The sequence below is a fragment of the Strongylocentrotus purpuratus genome, unplaced genomic scaffold (assembly GCF_000002235.5).
Source record: "Strongylocentrotus purpuratus isolate Spur 01 unplaced genomic scaffold, Spur_5.0 spur5_scaffold_12, whole genome shotgun sequence".
Taxonomy (NCBI): domain Eukaryota; kingdom Metazoa; phylum Echinodermata; class Echinoidea; order Camarodonta; family Strongylocentrotidae; genus Strongylocentrotus; species Strongylocentrotus purpuratus.
The window spans coordinates 4,789,476-4,809,434 of NW_022145597.1; the positions used below are offsets into that span (position 1 = coordinate 4,789,476).

The window sequence follows — 19,959 nt, forward strand, 5'->3', positions numbered from 1 at the left end:
TACTACTACTACTACTACTACTACTACTTCTACTACGACTACAACTACTACGTTTATTATTGATGATAATATTACAAATCTGGGTTTATTAGCCCTTGATACATCGACGATGCCTCTAAGCGCATTACAAGTATATTATTACCCTGATCATCGTATTCAGGCTCGCCCACACACGATTCATGAACATTTGATATACATGGGTATTTATATTAATCATGTCGATTGTGATTGGTATTGTCTACACATGACCTTTTTAAGAATAGGGAAAGGAACTACTTTAAATACATGCAGTTAAAATGAAAGTCGGTCTTCTATTTTGGAAGTCACACAATCATGACTAATTCTCACCCCCCCCCCCCCCAAGACCCCACCACTTTCTCTCTCTCATTCTCTCTATCTCTATCTCTTTCTCACTATCTCTCTTTCCCCATATTACCATATTATCATCTCCTTCTCTCCCTCTCTCCCTCGCTTTCTCTCTCTCTATCTCTCTCTCTCTCTCTCTGTCTATTTCTCTCACTATCTCTCTGTCCCCATATTACCATATTTCCATCTCCTTCTCTCCCTCTCTCCCTCGCTCTCTCTCTCTCTGTCTGTCTGTCTCTCTCTCTCTCTCTCTCTCTCTCTTTCTCTCTCTGTCTCTCTCTGTCCGTCTCTCTCTGTCTCTTTCTCTCACCATCTCTTTCTCACTATCTCTCTGTCCCCATATTACCATATTTCCATCTCCTTCTCTCCGTCTCCGTATATATATATATATATATATGTATATTTATATAATAATAATAATAGCCTAATAGTCCACTCTAAATTTTATTAAACCGAAACGGAAATTCTTTTTGCCCAATTGATCGTGAGCCCGGCAGCCACTGAGCAGCGCCAGATCGACGTTGCTCTAGCCCTTATATATATATATCTCTCTCTCTCTCTCTCTCTCTCTCTCTCTCTTTCTCTGTTCGATGTTCGATGTTTCCAAATATCGTTATATTTCTACCCCTATACTCTCTTCGATTCTCTCTAGTACCTCGTATCCATGGTATTCCTTTTCAAAACAATAACCACACGACCGGAAAATAAACAACTCATTTTCAACTTCCTGCTCGTATACCTTCATTGATTTATGTTAAAATAAATTTACACTTTCTGATATAACTGGCTCGTAGTTAACACGAAAGACTCCAAAACAAAAACACCTTCATTATTTGACACCAATGAATTAATCATGTCATGATGAAAATCATTTCCTTTTCATTTTACCAGAAACTGAAATCAATCAAACAAAAACTGCCAACAAATTGACATTTCGAGGTCATCTCCCTTTCGTTCTGTACTAAAAATCACAACGTATTGTTTTCTTTTTATTCAAGATCAGGCATACGTGCAATCGAGATGTCATTATGGTTTATCTATTTTTTACAAAACTCTAGTATGAAACCAATCTATTCCTTCATCAAGAACTAATAAACTTGTGATTTATGATTTTTCAGTTCAGTGGTACTGGGAGAGGACCAAGAAAGATACGTCACAAATTTAGACTTCATTTTTCATTGATTACAACTTCAAACATTTTTAATCTGATTTTGCTTAAACTTTTCCTGATATTTTTCTATCACTCAAAAAAATAAAGCCATTCCGTTTGATATTTCAGAATCATATATATTCAGCGTTAATCAATAACAATGTAGTATGACCTATACCTAATGAAATAAATACATGTATACCACCGAACACCTTAACCTTAATAATACTTCTACACGCAGAACCTATAACATGCAATTAAAAGCAAAATATATATATAGATCAAAGTATTTATTTTTTAAATTTATAATCATGTTATTTTGTGAACCGTGTACATGCTCAGTGTAGCAACTAATCGTGAATGTTTGAATGGGTCATCAATAATGTTTCAAGAAAAGATATTGTAGCACAGAAATAAAAGAAAATATAATCAATCGAGCATGGTATGTGACAAAAGAAGCTGCATCCATGAAAGAAATTAAAAGAGTGACAGAATGTAAGTATCTCGAGGTTATATTAGATGTGAGACTAATGTACAAAAAAACAATGATTATACTGCCCAATAAATCAAAATAGATTTTAACGAAGATCTGCCAAACCTTATCTCGCAAGCGATATTTCTAAACTACTTTATAATGCGCTGATTATAGCACAATCCGACTACGACGCAGTTTGATCAAAGTGTTCTAGAGGGTTCTTAGAAAGATTAATTAAATTACCTAACGGGTTGGCAAGAATGGTCCTGGGACCCACATTAGTGACCTATTTTCTGCCATTAAATGTGAAATTACAAATATTAGGGCAACTATCACGTCATATTCTAGCAGTGACGGTTTTATTAGAATTTCATATATTTTTCTTTTTATATGTTGATAACAAGACTTAGAAACTGTAAATTTTATATTAAGGTATGAGACGTCAGCAACTGTGATAAATTAACGCCCGTACGCCTTTTTCAATGGACAATCAATACGAGTCTGTGGATTTACATCTTTGTTGCTGACCTTTAAAATTAGTGTTCTCCGTTCCATGGTCACCATGGTTGATATAACTTATTTTGAAAACACAGTCCTATTGAATACATGATAAGAACGGTCATCAAACAGGTCATACGAACATATCGGTTGTGATGCTCTCTGTATCATCTAGCGTGATGAATCTCACAGGGACAGGAGAACCAGCTGACAGTCTGTCCAGGACCCGGATGTCTTTAACACCTAGGATCTTCTTGAACAAGAAGAGCTGGCCTCCGTTGCAGAGTACTAGCTTGCCATTACTCAAGCATTGGCATCGAGGAGTGGTGTCTGTGACATGAGATGCAGGAAACTCGACACATCTCTCGGAGAACACCTCACCTTCAGGAGATAAGATGTCTATGGCGTAGGACTCCTTACCAAATTCCTTGAAGGTGAAGTAGAGAAGGTTCGTTTTCTTGTCCACGGTACAGCTAGCTGTCTCCCAGTGAGCGCGCTGTAACACTTTCTTCTCTTCAAACTTCACGTCGAAGATGGTAAATCTATTGATACCCGACTGCACGAGGATGTCTCCTGAAGCTAAGGAATGGATGTCAAGAATGGTCTTGCAGTGAGCCAAGGTAATAGTCCTCACAATTCCCTCTGATTCATTGACGACGAAGATGAGCGGCTGCCCGTACAGAATTGCGAGGATACGACCATCCGGGTCGATATCAAGGTATACAGGCTCCCCCGATGTTGTTGGATGATCCTGGAGGCGGACTTCACGCCGGTGCCTCCAGAATTTGTTGAAGAAGCAGACGGAGCCATTGGAGAAGTTTCCACATACCAAAGTACTATCATCAAGCGTTGTGCAGTCGGATACGCACCCAAGATTACTCGATTGCATCACCGGTGTTACATGCTTGGTCTTGAGGTTTATTACGTGCAATGTCCTATTCATGATGTCAGATACCACTACCTCCTTATCATTCGCCGATCCTACCAGCAGAGGGAGTCTTATGTCGGTACCAAGTTCGATGGTTCCAGAAAGTTTCCAAGATCCTTCTGTTCCTATTAGCTCACCGACCCTGCCCCCACCTTCTCTTGTAAACGAGATCCTCTCAACAATCTGATCCAGCTCTTCCAGGACGCTGCAATCAAGGTTCACCACCACATGATCTTCAATCACCGTCGCTAGGTGACGTTGCGCCAGCAGTAGCGGATTACTCTGAAGCATCATCTCAATCCTCTCTCTGAACTCTGAAATGCCTTGGGATCTGCACCTTGCTATTTCTCTCATCCTCTTCGGAATGACAGACACCTCTTCGATCGACTGTTTTAACTTCGACAGGAGCGCGTCTGCTTCAACTTTGATTGACAGATACTTTGCGGTGGCCTTCTTTTCATTTTGTTGCAGCTGATCTTGAAGCTGGTCCTGCAACTCTTTAATCTTTTCCTCGACCTCTTCTTTGGCAGTTTCGTCCATTTTCCATTTTTCCTCTTCCACCTTTTGTGTCTCTTCTGCAAATGATTCCAGGACATACTTTTGGATTCCTCTGAGGAGAGAGGCAGCGTATGCCGAATGCGAATCAACCGTCTTTCGATATTGATCAACCTTCTCTTTCGAGAGTTCCAACTTTGGCAGAAATCCTGAGAATCGTTCTCGTTCCTCTCTCACCAGGCTGTTTACATCACTCAGCTCACAAGGTACCTGATGCTTGATGGTGGCACATGACTGACATGCAATTTCTTGATGGGTATGGCAGAAGTATTTGATTCGTCCGTCGTGTTCCTTGCACAACCATTTGCTTTCGCCTCCATCGTCTTTGCTGATGATGGAATGTCGCTTCTCCTTAGCACATGTCTCGCAGAGCATCTGGTTTTCCTTAACACAGAATGAAACATCGGTCTTTGAATCGCACTCATTCCCTTCACATTGGTGATCACCAAAATGAGCCATTCCGTGTATGTTTCACCTGTAATGAAACAGAAAAGGTATCATTACTAAACGAAAAATAAATCATTTTCTTATTCACAATGGATTTGGTATAGCCACTCCTCCCTCCATTCTCATACAAATCATTCTTGTCAACATAATTGGAAACCAGGATTCCATTTGTTCGCTTTACATGTATTTTGTTTTGCTTCTTGATAAATTTTCGGATAAAGAAACATAGAGGTAAATGGAGAGAGAGAGAGAGAGAGAGAGAACGCACATACACCGTTAGTGGATGACAGATGGGGAATAAGAGAAAGAGCACAATAACTTTATTAAAAAAGGACAAAGCTCACTACAACAATACTAGCAAATAGGTAAATGATAACAACGACAATGACTCCCATGTTTAGAAAAAGACACATGTTAAAAATGAGTATAATGTTGGTCGTTTGATTTTGCATATAGGGCCTACGGCGGACGGGGACGAATATTTTGATTTACTTCTTCATAATCTTAGCATCACAAACTTAACTTACATTATAGGCCCCTAATTCATTTCTAGGTATCGGCATAAAAGAGGAGCAAGTTACAACCTATCGGTATGACCACGTGAAAATTTGGAACTCTGAATTCAGCCTTTCTATCGGGGACAGATTGGTCTATTTACTCCGTGGTATATAGTTGGGAATAAGCAGGTTTAACGAACTATTGTCAATGACCTTACATGGTATGCATTCGTAAGTATTATCATGAAAGCGGAACAAGCATCGGTACTATACGCTTGCACGTGAACATAAAGAAAACTGGATTCAACATTGGCTTCTAACTTATTATGGTACACCTATGAGGTGCAGCGAGTTTTCAAATGAATAGGTCCAAAGGTTGGTAAATATTGTTGGGATCTACATTTTTCAATTTTGCGAAGCAGGTATATTAAAAGGGCACAGTACATCTCAACAGTCGTGTGCCTTTTATTTCGAACTATTGAATCGGATCCAGATTCAGACAGATAATGTGTGTAAAGGCATACTAGCAGAGCAGCTGCAGAAATAAGCTATACTGGCGTTATAAATACATAGAAGATGTATGCTTCCTGATTTGATTTAATTCGTCAAGAATAAATTCATGTAGGCCTACTACATTTACAACATGAAATGTATAAGACAGTGCAGTGAGAGGCAGGTAACCAACAATATCTGATAGTTAATTGTCTTATCAATTTGTATCAAGTTTTTTGAAGTCAAACGGTGATTCAATAATAGAGTAACAGAATAACATTACTTTGTTGCAAGAGAATTTCTTGGCATAGATTTTGTTCAGTTTTTACAGATTAATGCAACATTTTAAAGGTCACTAGGCCATTATCTTAACTAATTTGCAATTATCTTGCTTCGAGTAATGTTGGCACGATTTTGGAATAATAGCAATTACATATGCATGCTCCCAAAGCAAAACGTACATACGTTCAAACTCATATGACTGCTGGCTATTACTTTTTTTCTCCTTCTAATAAACCTACTGTCATATACCTTTAACTACACCGTCTACTTTCATTTTCATCTTGTCTTTCATATCACAAAATATCCCGAACCCAGTAATGATGTGAGAAGAATAAGCCGGTCTATACAATCAGAGGAAATTGTCGATGTTTACTTATCAAAGAGTATTAATGTCGAGTTGTCGACATGAACCCGAGGATAGGCATTCAATAACACAATCATGCAAGCTTCCGGCAGACAATGAAACAGTCAAACATGCAAAACATGAGGAAAGTCACTCGAACTAGGCCTATCTAAAATATACACGGATATCACTAGCATATTGTAAGGTTGTGTGTATACGGTAGAGCTGAGATTCTGTAGTAAAAGCTTACAACTAAAAACCAATAATGATGATGTACAACCAATTGTTAAAATGTAATGAAAGGTCTTCCAGAAAACATTTTGTTCCAATTAGTTCGGGGGTCATTGAAAAAATTAGCTCTCCTCGAACAAATGACTCTCATACTTGATTGTTAAGATTATATTACAAAATTAAAAGTAATATACAAACTAGGTACATAGGTATTATTAACAAAATTCAAAATATATATTTAATCATATAGTATAAATTAATCAAAAATTATACCTTAAAATACACATCGTTGGCAAATCATTCATATGAATAACGTTCATTAGCACACTTGCACAGATGCTCATGAACATGATATCCCAGCGTTTAATCCTGCTCAGTTACAAAGGTGAAAAGCATGACCACTTGCTGTTCAAGAAACTCGGCTTAAGTGTGTGAATGCAATCGTCACATGACAAATCTTAAGGTGTATGAAATATATTCAGCAAAAGGCGACGTATGAAGTACAAAGTTGAAACATCAAACATCGCAAAAATTGATGATAATATCTCCATCTAGAAATAAATCCTCTCACTCATAATATTACATCAGAATTAGACGTTGAGTAAATTCGATTCTGTATGTCCCCCACACATCTCAATCAATACCTACGTTTATACCATTGAACTATATTATCTCATAAAAAAAGTATATCTTACTATAATGAATATAGAATAAAGGCCTATACTTACTTCCACTTACTGCTAACAACACGGGTCTGTCGTAGACAAATCTCAATGATATTAAGTCCTAGGTGATTATGTGCAATGATCTCTTCTGTCATGTCCGTGACACAGTATACCAGCAAGTTTAACAGAGATGGTGGTAAAACGACGCTCACTGGGGAACACACTCAATAGCAATGTTTTTCATTTTGAAAGTTCATCTTCACCCAATCTGATTTTTTTTTTTTTGCGGATTTCCTCTTTTTTTGGTAGTTTACATACAAAACAACGTTCTGCTTCAAAGCCTAATTTGGCAAACAAACACGCTTCACTCGTGACAGCTAATAGTACCAGAAACCCACGCTTTCATCTCAAAACGAACTTCTGATATCGAATGATATTAAGTACACAACGATCCTTTAAAAAAGAGGTATTGAAATAATACTTTTTGACTGAATAGAGTGATAATTATATACAAATATATCGCGTTTGATTTCCTACTGAGCTATGTGATCAGGTGTTCATTTTACACATTAGCTTGATGAGAAACTGCTCATATTGAGTCACGCTTGCAGAGATGGTGGTATAGTCAGTTGAATTATAATGTTTACACAACGTTTCTACGTCCGAATAACATCAACGCTGACATGTGGGTTGAATCGAAACGAAAGTAGAACAAATGAGAGAGAGATATTTCGCATACTTTTTGAAACCACAATATTTTAGTATTTAATTATTCCCATGATGAATAATAATTTACCACAGTTGCTAATACGATGTTTGTATCCTTAAAGAAATGAGTACTCTCATATTCATTTCACGAGGATATAGCCTACTGAGGGCCAGTAGGATATGTTCGGGCCTAAACAGAATAGAAGTATTCAGTTAACACTTGTATTGAATATTATGATATCCTTCATGTTATGAGTGTTATTATTTCAAAAAGATATGATTTATGTAATTAATTCACCCCTATTTTGTTTTCTTATTTTTTTTCTGTAGGCCAATTTAAGAAACTAGTTTTTCTATCTAATCCTTAATATTTCTCTGGAGTAGGCTACCATGCACATTACAATATAACAAACTTAAGTTTCGCCAAATATGCATGACCCGGTAGAAAACAAGATTCACGGTGATGATTTTGGAGTTGGGATATTGCACTTTGTTTCCCCCATCATACAGTAAGTCTGCGTGCGCTTGGTGTAAACGTCACCCTCTGCCCCCCCCCCCCCCCCCCCACCATGCCGTGTATGGATCGGTGTACAAGGAAATGTACATAATATAAACATACTCTTGTTTCATTATCCCCTTTTCGATCATATTGAAACAAATACTTGTTATGTTATGCCGTTAAATTAGGCAATTATTCAAAACAAACAAACAATAAAGCTGAAAACCAAACACACTTATGACGCACACAACCTCAACTTTTTCAATCTTGTGATTCGGCAAACAGAATATCTCCTTTCCATTGCCCACAAAAAAAAAATATTAATTATTTTATACTTCACTTTGAAAAATTATTATTATTATCACAGCCATATGACTCACTATTTCAACAAAGTTGGCCTCGAAACCAAAAAAAGTTTATTGCGATAGGAATAGTTGATTGTTAATTTCGAATTTCCAATGTTTTCCATGTTACTATTTCAATTTTTTTTTAAAGACGATTAGTTTTACAGGTGTCAATAATGTATTCAACCATTAGTTTTTTTTATTATATAATATTACACAATTCATGTTTATCCAGATTACATGATGATTATATCTGCTTGCATATCATGGACTAACATCAATCCACCTCTGCCACAGTTACCCTCATGTAGGCCAACCTCTCTGGGGAAAATGACCCCATAGACAACCCCCCCCCCCCCCCCCCTCCCCTTACTAGTTCCCGGAACGGCATCGCTCTAGCAGTTGTCCGGAAAAGAGTGAATTGTCACCTTTTTTTCCCAGTCCCCAGCAGGGAGTCACGTCAGTGATCACTTTGTACAGGAAGTGACTGTCGATTTATTTTAGAGTGCTTTCGACAACAAAATTTAATTTTCTCTATCCAGTAATTATTTGATATTTATTCAAGGAAAGAGTAGGCCTAATTAAATTGGAAATTAAGGGGAAAAAGCAAGAAAGAATGAAAAGAGAACCAAAAGAAAGAAAGACTGAAAAGAGAGAAATAAATAGAGAAATTAATTAATTTATAAAGAAAGAAATTCAACAAATTAAAGATGAAACTAGATAACATATAGGCATAACAACAAACAGACAGATGAATAGCGTGGTGGCAGTGGTAGCCGATAGGCCTGGTAATTCAATAGATAGATGGGTGGATAAAAATCGACAGACATGTATTTTTTCGTCATGCTTGCGTACTGTAACTTGAGCGCTGGGGGATCTCTATATCTTAGCATGTCGCCCTCTGGTGACAACCTGCACAATAGTCGAGTTTACTATAATTACTTTTCTGAAGAAAAAACAGACGAGATGGCTGCATGTTTTTGCTGTTTTCGATGTTTTCCATGGCGAGCTGGGTTTGGAAGTGGACATGTCCCACTGAAAGAAATACCGTCAGTTGTTCTTGATACTTCACACATGGGTAAGAATATGCATGTGAGGCCATTTTTTTACTCTTAAAAAAATGACAATGTAGACTGTAGCCATTGTACTTGGTAGACAGTCTTCAGTCCCAGTCCCATGTGTTCAGATTTGTGGGAAGTTTGGGACTTTTATGTACATATAGAATCTAGGTCTAGCTCTAATTCTACGTTCTACTTCTAGGGTCTACTACTAACCACTCCAGCAAAGCATAGAGATTCAATGCTAATGCGTATTGACCTCTAGCAGTGCATACTTGCCGAGAGGCAGGTATTTTACACAAATCCACACACCACACGTCACTAGCCTTCAGAGTTAACTTAACTAAGGTAGGTAGGGAGGCTAATGCCCAAATCTAACTTTTTAATTAAGCCTACTAATTTGTTTATAATAAAACAAAGATTAAAAGAAGGCATTTTCTTTCACTAAGACAACTCACCCATTTGCCGACTCCAGAATTTCCATAAAATAGGAGATATCCAGCTCATAAGTAGAGTAAAGGAGCCCGTAATCGGCCAGCTCCAGTTTTCGGCCGATTGGTTGGATGCAAGGTAAAATCACTCTAAAATACATCGCATAATAGCATAACACATATCCCACACATACCATACCATGCCAGTGTCACTGAAGAACCACATTTGCAATGGAAAATATATCCTAAAATATCACATTTTAGCGATGTAATCGCCGGTCCCGCTACCCAAATCTGAAAAATCGAGTATCTTACGCGTGTCTGTAAGAAATATGGGTACCATAAAATGAGCTTTATTTCAAGTATTTTTCAGATTTAAAGCCCGATTTTGTGCTAGTCGCAAGCTCAAAAGTATGTCATCGCATGTATTAAATCAATGCAGCCGCACACCGCGACGCACACACGATATCTCTGTCTAATTCAGATTCCAACTTCCGATCACCGCTGTGCCTGTCTTCGGCCAGGCGAGCACCAGGGAGCTCCGGCGTGGGATACCTGCTCCGCCCGCTTGTGCTGTACATCAGCGCGGAAACGCACGGCGCGCGCGAGCGCTTCCTATTGACTTTGTACATGCGGCCGTAAACTGAAACGCTCGGCCGATAACGGGCTCCAAAACAGTGAAAATTGAAATGAATATTGTCATGGCAATTCGTGATTTTTTTCTGGGATTCTTTTTTTGTTTAAATAATAATAATATTTGCTTCATGATTTGAACAAGAAATGATAATAAATAGGAAGTAAAGAGTCCTAAAAATAGGATTTTGTCTTAAGTGGCCGAAAACGGGCTCCTTTACTCTAGGCCTTTCCTTCTACGCCTGGCCGTACGTAAGAGCCTTGAAACGATCAATTTCATGTTCCCGAAATTACGTCGAGAATTAGACAGGCCCGAGGGAATAGGTGTGTCATACAAGTTCAAAACTTCGCGCGAAAGTACATTCATCATCCGGCTAGCCTTGAATCGGTCGCACACACCGAACCTTAATTAACCAGGCAAGCCGCAATACAGGCTGAAGTTGAAATCGACATGATCAAACCATCAAGGTACGTACAACGACTACTACTTACTAGATCTACTACGAGTAAAAAAAGAAGGAAAGAACTAGATCTAATTCATTAATATTTACCTTAGATTGGTATTCCAATAACTTCATTTCCTCATGAGTATTCCTTATGATTTTAGTCGGAGATCTACTGTACAATCAACAAGAACGACCTCCATGTAGAGCTGTGACTGAGTACCTAAGCTGGATAGCTTAGGCACTCAGTCACAGCTCTACACATGATATACATGCATGCATATCGCACATTCGTACTACGTACATCATACCTGGATCTCTCTCTCTCTCTCTCTCTCTCTCTCTCTCTCTAGCTGTACGCAACAACTAACTATATATCATGCACTCACAATCACATCATCCAATCATATCTTTCCGTCCTAACTTCTCAATTGGAGTATAGACTGCTCACATAGACATTTTTTACTTGAATATACCTTGAATATACCTTGAATACCAAAGCTTCTGGAAGAAAGCCGTCTCCAGCTGCCAAGCTTCCAGGTCTAACTTCAAGGGGGGGGGGGGATGTCCCAGCTTCCGGGTCTTGCACCATAGTCATTTTACATCAGTATCTTGCTTGCTGGGTCATATCAGGATTGTCATAACTGGAGTGTCAACTGGGAGAAGAGTGAATGATATTGCTCCTTCTTCCAGTGTTTGTCAAGTCTGGCTTTAAAGCTGTTTACCGAGGTTGCAGATACTACCAACTCAGGGAGGGAGTTCCAGTCGTTGAGGACCCTGTGGCTAAATGAGTCTTGCCTGAGTTTGGTGTTGCACCTGGGTTTGGTCAGTTTGAAAGCATGCCCTCTCGTTGTTGAATTGATTGCAGGTGTGAAGAATTGGGTAGAGTCCAACCTGTCAATGTTCTGCATCAACTTGAACACCTGAATCATGTCTCCTCAGCGGCGGCGGTGGCTAAGTGAGGGAAGCTTCAAACTCTCACGTCTCTCATGGTAGCTTTGGAGTTTTATCTCTGGTACCATTTTTGTTGCTCTTTTTTGTACCTTCTCTATGATTTTTTCGTCCTTCACATAGCGAGGGTGCCAGATTACATTGCCATATTCCAATATGGGACGAACAAGACCTTTATAGAGGAGTGGAATTGTTGATCTGTCCTTGCAAGTGAAAGATCTACGTATGCGAGCTAGTACTCCATTTGCTTTTCTAGCAGCAATTGCAGATTGTTGATGAAATCTGAGCTTCTCGTCAATGACAACTCCAAGGTCCTTTTTTTCTTTGGTTTCTGGGATCTTTACACTGTCTAGCTCATATTCCCTCCATGGATTGCCTGCCCCTAGGTGCAGGGTCTTGCATTTCTTTGCATTGAAGTGGAGCTGCCATTTCTCTGACCATCCCTCAAGTTTCTGTACGACTCTCTGCAGGGTGGTGTAGTCTTCCTCAGACGTAGCTTTGCCATACAGTTTGGTGTCATCTGCAAAGATTTTGACTGCTGCCTCAATCTCATCAGGAAGGTCATTTATGTAGATGACAAATAGAAGAGGTCCGAGCACGCTCCCTTGCGGTACTCCACTGGTGACTGGGGTCCAATCTGACATGTTGTGGTTCACAACCACTCTCTGCTTCCGTTCAGTGAGGAAGTCTTGGATCCACGTTCTGATAGGACCAGAGATTCCATAGGCCTCGAGCTTGTGTATTAGACGCTGGTGTGGAACGGAGTCAAAAGCCTTACTAAAATCAAGGTAGACTACGTCAATGGACTCCCCCTTGTCGATCAAGTCCGTCCATGCTTCCATAGCACACAGCAGTTGAGTCATACAGGACCTCCCAGGGACGAATCCATGCTGATGGTCACTGAATAGGTCATTGGTCAGCATATGGTCAGATACTTCATCTCTGATCAGAGATTCCATGAGTTTGCAACAGACAGAGGTGAGACTTATTGGTCTGTAGTTGCTAGGATCTTTCTTGCAGCCTTTCTTGAAAACTGGAGCAACATTGCTTTGCTTCCATCTTTTTTAAACATGTGTGTGAGGCCAAATTTGTTTGGCAGGCGTTCTGACCGTAGCTCATACATATTCATATTATGATGTTGCAATACCTCCATATTTGGCTCGAACGATGACATCACTGTTCACAGTTTTTCTTCTCATTTTGAGATGGTTGAAGCTTTCGGCCTCAAACCAACGCAAGATTGACATAAACATCATACTCTATCTACCTTCGAATGTGCAGTTTTTAAAGGTGAAATTCAAAGAAGATCACAAATATGTCAACTAATGTATCACTAGAAACTGGTAAGCTAACAGATGGCAATCGGACAAGTTTTAGGTCAACTACGTATCGGGTGATTTATACAAATACAAATACAACCACCTCCATAGCAGCTGGGATATACGAGAGATTCGCCGGTAAAAATAACGATGTTTTAATGACGTCACTATGGACCAACACTGCCTAAGCAGACGACATCCCATAGAGAATGAACATAATTGCAAAGCTATTTTTTCTCAAATTATAATGAGTTTAGTGTATATAAATGTAATGGCATGACAAACCATTCCACTGCACGGAGAGGCATGTAAACAAATCCTAAAATGTGTCCCAAATCACACTTTCCCGCACCCGACCAATGATGGCCTTGATGAATTTTTTGTGACTTGTAATTGTAATTACCTCAGGAATATCGTGATCGGAGGTAAAAATAACGAAATAATAGCAAATTTCTTACCAGACCAATACAGCTTAGCTCCCTTTTCATGCTTTTCACGTGTAGTGTGTGACTTTACGATCTCTACACAATGGTGTTGACCTCTGACTGGCACTTCCGTGATTGTGCTGCTTCCGTATAATGCGCTGTATGAGTGTTATGTTGACATCAGGAAGACTTTATGATATAAATATTGTAACTTTTGTGCAGGTAATGATGTAGTCATTGTGAAATCTGGAAGACGAATCTGTGGGACAGGCGGAGGGTTGGGGAATGCACCATTAGTCCAAGACAAGGCCTACTTTGAAATCAAGCTTCAGTCAACAGGTAAGTGAAAAAATTAGGCTTCTCCTTTTCTTCTTCCTCCTCCTATGCTTCCCCATCCTTTTCCCTCCCCTCTCTCTCTCTTTCTCTCTCTCTCTCTCTCTCTCTCTCTCTGCTCCTCCCATTTCCTCCCCGTTCCTCCCCTCCACCTTTTCCTCCTCAATCTCAATTTCATATTTTCCTTCTCTTTCTCCTTTTTACCTTTTCTTTTTCATCCTTCTTTCTTTACTTGAGCTCTCACCTTGTCCTTTTTCATCCTCCTGGGTTGTTTTCTTCTCCTGTTCTTCCTTTCCTTCCCACCTCCTACCTTTCTTTCATTTTCCTTCATCTCATCTCATCTCATATTGTATTCTGAATTTTTCTGTTTTTCTCACATTTTCATTTTTACTCTTCCTCTCCCCCCTGATTTATTTAGATAATCACCTTTCTTCTTCTTTTTTTATTGATTTCTCTTCAAATAATTGTACTTGTGAATGGGCTTACTCTTATTTGTTTTCTTGTATTTTTTCTTTTTGTACTTTCCAGCTTAATTTTCCCAAGTTGTTTTCCTTTCATTATTTCTATCATGTCTTCATACATCTTGAGTTTTCATTTAAATGCCCACCATTGTAAAGATAAACTGTGTTCTGGATTTAGGTCTCAGTGATGACTGGTAATATCTGACACACACAGCATGTACCGTAATTCAAGGTCTTATTGTTTCTTAATGAATTCATGTATTTCCATCTTGATTACGTCAAGGATATAGACTTCTTTAAGAATATTGTTTTTAATCTTCTCATCAGGTGTTTGGGGCGTTGGCCTAGCCACTAGGAAGAGTAATCTAAGTCGAGTACCTCTAGGTGAGTGTGCTGAGTCCTGGGTGATGAGATCAGATGGTACAGTATGCCATGCAGGGGAACCTCTGCACAAACCAACCTTAGACGTTGCAGAAGGCGATCTCATTGTAAGTTCACTCTCTCTTTTCATTTCAAAAATTTTTCCAGGCAGACAATCTTCTCATTTGCAATGTTTACACTTACAGTATTCATTCCATTTTTCAAGACACTGGTCTGTTTGTCAGATGGAAATAGATAAAAGGAAAATTTCAAGCAAATTTGTTGTCCTTTATGAGTTGTGTGATTAACAGAATTTTTCTATTTCTGTATTGTCTATGCCCCGTTTACTTGTTTGCGTAGTTTAAGCACTGGTATATCAAATATGAATCGATTATAAAGGGAATTCCTTTTTAATAATATTTGTAATCTTACATCCAAATATAAGTTACCAAAAGTTTTTTATTTGCATTAGCCACATCCCAAAATGGATCCCTTTTAGATCATGATGACTTTCTGGAGAACCAGGGCACCGTTTCAATGTGACATCCATGAATTTGTACTTTGACAGAGTCTTGGAGCTTCCTTTTGTATGCCGTATACCGGTAGTATGTACCAGTGGGTGACCTGCTCTTGTTAAAAAATATACTCGTGCCCAATTTAATGGGTTGGGACTTGGGAAGATATGCACATTCATCTTGGACCAGCTGCCGCTTTATAAATGAGATTCTTTCAAACTTGTGGTGATCATTTTGTTTAAAGCAATATTCAAGCCCAATTTAATGAGTTGGGAAGATATCCACATTCATCATGGACCAACTGCCGCTTTATAAGTTAAATTCCTTTAAACCAGTGTTGATCATTTTCTATCATTTTCTATTTTTCTTGTTGTTCCCTTCCTAAGGGAGTGACGTATGACCACATGGAACTAAACTTCTACAAGAATGGAGAGAGTCTTCAAATACCGGTCAGTGGTATCAAAGGGACGTTATACCCTGCAGTCTATGGTGAGTTCAATCATAAATGGGTTTTTGATCTGCGATCTTTTAGACCGTTGAAAATATTTGATTGTGAAATAAAACAGGTTTGGTGAATTATATTTTGAAGGATCTTAGATGAATCCAACTGTCTCAATTTAAATTTAACTTGAAGGGATATTCATTTGAATATTATCACCAGACTACCACCCCAAGGACTACCACCCCTAGGACAACCACCTGTAGGACAACCACCCCTAGGACAACCACCCCTAGGAAAACCACCCCAAGGACAAATGCATACTGTATATTAAGCATTTGGGGGGGGGGGGGGCAGGGGTTGATAATCATGCAGTGGTAAGGTGATTAACCAATAAAGCTTCAACCAAATATGGAAAGTTTGAAGCCTTAAACCCAGGAAATCAGAAGGATATTTTCTCAAATAGCATATTGGCAAATCTATTACACCATTGGTGCGTCTATCAATTTTTGCAACTCAGAAACAGTGTTCACACAGTTTATGAACTTGATTGGCGGGATGTCGCGTTTATCAACTCGTCACGATTCGAAATGAAGGCCTCGTCTCTGTGTAGCTGCTTTGTGTCGTTTGGAGCAGCAATCACCTGAGTTTATCGGGACCCCCTTACAAACCTTTTGCCTTTGAACTTGCAGACACAATTGTATGATAATGGCATCAAATACGATAATAAATGGCGATAATCTAAAGCGGTTTATTTTGAAGCTCTTTAACAAAACATCTTTAAAGTAAATTTTCCCTGTGTGAATGCGTTTATACGATGTTTGGTCAGATAGGCTCTCGCGATCTATACTAGACATTTTATAGACATTTTGTGTGTGAACGGATATACGTCCTTAAGTGGGTGGAGCTAAGACCAGGCGCCAATTAACACGCGCCAATCTGCCTGATAGTAAGCGCACAATACGCAATGGCCCTACTGCGCATTTAAGAGCAGTGAATTCCAAAACAATCGCATCAAAATTTTCTGTGTGTGAATGATGTTGTATGTAAAGCTGATTAGTTTAAAGCTTTTTAAACTACTCAGCTTTAAAGACTTTTACCCATGTGTGAAAGTAGGGTAAGTTGAAGCACGTAATCTCATAATACGTAAACATACATAAAGAACAAGTGCGTAGGCATGCTGGTACAACATGACACAGCGCATGGCGCGTGCTACATGTATTTCTCCTTAACAGAAATTAGCTCGGGAAGGTCTGAAATATAAATGTGTTTTTTAAAAACAGCTTTGCGTTTATCATCTCTCAGAAACGTGATTCTGGCTCATAGTGGGTATCAAAACGCACTTGCATTTTTCAACATGCAAATTTGCTTGAATCACATCTGAAAATGCTGATTATAGGCTAGAAAAGAGTTGATTAATGCACCCTATGTGAGAAACTCTTCCTATTCAATCATCATTCGACAGTAAACTTTAAAATAGTTAGAGTATAACTGGTGATTAGAATTAGAAATAGAAGTTTGTAACAGGATTTACACAAAATGATATTCATACGAAGTGAAATAGGCACAGAGTAAAGAGAAAACTGACAAGAGGGCATTGTTTTCATTATTCAGAAAAGTGATGGGTTTATCAATAGCTTCTTAAATTGTCCTCCTGCCCCGAGCTAACATCGTGCATTCATGTTTGCTTTATATCTTGCAGTGGATGAAGGTGCCATCTTAGACGTCCAGTTCAGTGAATTCTACCACACACCACCCAGTGGATTTGACAAGATAATGTTTGAGCAGTCCTTATTATGACCCTCTTTCCTGAAACTTTGGACTGTTTGTATGACGACTGCCATCCATCAAAACCAGATTTACAAGCATTACGTCCATGAAAGATGTGGATTGGAGTAAAAACCAAGTATTTTAAGAACGTTGTACGGAACGAATTAGATCTCTAAAGGCTTGTTCAGATATGACGCAAAAAAAAACTTCTGCTTTTTTATGATAAAGTGTAATTTGCTTCACAGTACTGACTCTTAAAGGTAATACAAAGTTTTGGTATGGGGTCATGAATTTGGTTCAAATGAACATATTGAAAGCATTTGTGATTTCACAATATTTAATGATCGTTGTTGTGGTTGAAATCGAGTCTAAAGTGATGGAATTGTAAATAATGAACTCTCTATGTTGTATAGTTCCCTCTCAAGACTGATATTACTTTAGCTTTAAAACAATGTTTCTTTACTACAGTCGACTAATTTGCTATTCTCGTTTGGAAATTATATATCAGAATAACATATTCTGAGATTTCCATGGTCGCAGCTACATGTATCATGGAATGGCCTTACGTGCTTTTAGAAATATTTAGGGGCTACATTTTCTAGTGCTAATAGTACATCTACAGGGGTATCCAAATATATCAAATATTTAAAGAATTAATCCATCTAATGTTCAAGATTTCCCAAAACTTTGCATTACCTTTAAAACACAGAGCTCAGTGAAATAGTGTTTGCGGCAGTTTACTGCGCCATATCTGAACAAGCCTTTAGAAGGCATTCCTTTCCTGTATTCCTCTTGATGCCATTAACAGAGATGCCAACCAGAACGATTTTATCCTATTTAGTATGATAAAAAAAGTGAAATACAATATCGCCTCTTCAATTTTTTTGGGTTGATTTTTTAAATATCTGACACTTGTTTTTCTTTACCGGTAATTGGTTTTATGATGTCAGTTAACAGGTATGTGGCTCATATTTCCATGAGTACAATGCAAGTCTATACAGTAATTTTTTTCTCACTTCTACTTCTGTCTTGAACCAAATTCTCATTGGCCCAAAATATTCAAGCAATGTAGTTGTACTATTATTTTCATTATGCATTTAAACACCCTTTTTGCATCATAACAATTATTACTGATGCTTTACAATTTTCTCATAAAATATTAATGAAAGAGCAAACATTTCACTTGCCCGTTCTTACCAGTATAACGTTTTTCTGACATTTTACTGGCCAGGGGCAAACGAGTTGGTGTTGAGTTTTCGTGAAAATCTGATTTTCTCTCAAAATCTAATTTCCTCTCAAAAATCGAATTTCCTCTCAAAAAGCTAATTTTTAAGGATATTCAGTCTGTTATTTTGTGTCGAGAGGTTGGCATCTTTGCATTAATGTAAACAAAAAAATGTATCAAAGGTTTGATTTTCATCGGACCAGTTTTTAATAACACCAATATCGTAGGGTATTGAAATTGACAATTACAATGTACATGAACAATTTGAACATGTTTTGAATTTCAACAAGAAATACAAGCGGTCTGATATTTTTTTTTAAATGGATGTAATATTATTTTAACTTATATGTATACCTTATATTTTCTGGGAGGTGTTTCATAAAGTCTTAGATCGACTTTAAGTTTGACTTAACTAACTTAAAGTGGCACATTCCCGCCAGTGTAGTTATCGCTGCTCTAGTCATCGCCATCTTGGTTCCGAAGATCGACTTCTAATTTGCATACAGCTGTCAATCAAAGTACGCGCGGCCTGGCCTGCCTTCGCCAAGCCAGCTGATCGCTGACGATCGCGACGTCACGAAAGTGGGCGGAAACAGCAGCCGAATCTTAGAGCCGAACTGCGATTGGCATTACTTCGGCACATGTATGCGATAATCGGCGTTGTCCGGGCATTCGGAACATGCCATCTGCGTAAGAGCCGTATTCTGTTGGTGTCAATAGGCAGCTAGCACCATCCGCCAGCGAGTACGTATTTTGAACGCCCTCTGGAATACGGGGAACATGACTCTTTAACTGTGGCAGGCCGTTCATACCACTAGTTCCTCTAAAAGGTCCTTGCATTGGTTTCTCAAGGGATCAATGTACAAATCGTAACAAATCTACAGAATTTACATTTTTTGATAGTTCATTATTGAAGGAAAAAATGTCATCTAAAGATCATAATTCAAAGAGACCAATGGTGAAAGCAACCAGTGGCATGAAAAGCCTGCAATATTTAAGTCCAACTTAAAGTCAGTCTTGGTCTTTGTGAAACACTCTTCTGGTGCCATGTTGTATGAATTCTATGACATTTTAAAGTTAAATGTTAAACAGAGGATTGCAAAAAAGAATACAATG

At 38.5% G+C, this 19,959-nt stretch overlaps 2 protein-coding genes across 2 annotated transcripts; one reads left to right on the forward strand and one right to left on the reverse strand.

The window, feature by feature from the left end:
- Positions 1-1,094: 1,094 nt before the first annotated feature.
- Positions 1,095-7,452, reverse strand: LOC105447102. Its single transcript, XM_011684763.2, has 2 exons — positions 6,993-7,452; positions 1,095-4,447 (listed from the first exon to the last, which is right to left on the reverse strand). Exon 2 carries the CDS (start codon positions 4,429-4,431, stop codon positions 2,623-2,625), a length of 1,809 nt encoding a protein of 602 aa, XP_011683065.2. The 5' UTR covers positions 4,432-4,447; positions 6,993-7,452; the 3' UTR covers positions 1,095-2,622.
- A 1,961-nt stretch (positions 7,453-9,413) lies between these two features.
- Positions 9,414-18,067, forward strand: LOC577035 (SPRY domain-containing protein 7). The gene is made up of 5 exons (XM_777293.5): positions 9,414-9,558; positions 13,963-14,079; positions 14,862-15,022; positions 15,796-15,898; positions 17,551-18,067. The coding sequence occupies exons 1-5, from the start codon at positions 9,447-9,449 to the stop codon at positions 17,646-17,648; spliced, it is 591 nt and encodes a 196-aa protein (XP_782386.3). The 5' UTR covers positions 9,414-9,446; the 3' UTR covers positions 17,649-18,067.
- The last annotated feature ends 1,892 nt before the right edge of the window (positions 18,068-19,959 follow it).

What these genes read in the sequence shown, in the direction of transcription:
- LOC577035 (XM_777293.5), top strand. Translation starts at nt 9,447, where the DNA reads ATGGCTGCATGTTTTTGCTGTTTTCGATGTTTTCCATGGCGAGCTGGG. An exon ending in AATCAAGCTTCAGTCAACAG is followed by an intron (nt 14,080 to 14,861) that starts GTAAGTGAAAAA and finishes TCTTCTCATCAG; the next exon opens with GTGTTTGGGGCGTTGGCCTA. An exon ending in TTGCAGAAGGCGATCTCATT is followed by an intron (nt 15,023 to 15,795) that starts GTAAGTTCACTC and finishes TCCCTTCCTAAG; the next exon opens with GGAGTGACGTATGACCACAT.
- LOC105447102 (XM_011684763.2), bottom strand. Translation starts at nt 4,431, where the DNA reads ATGGCTCATTTTGGTGATCACCAATGTGAAGGGAATGAGTGCGATTCA.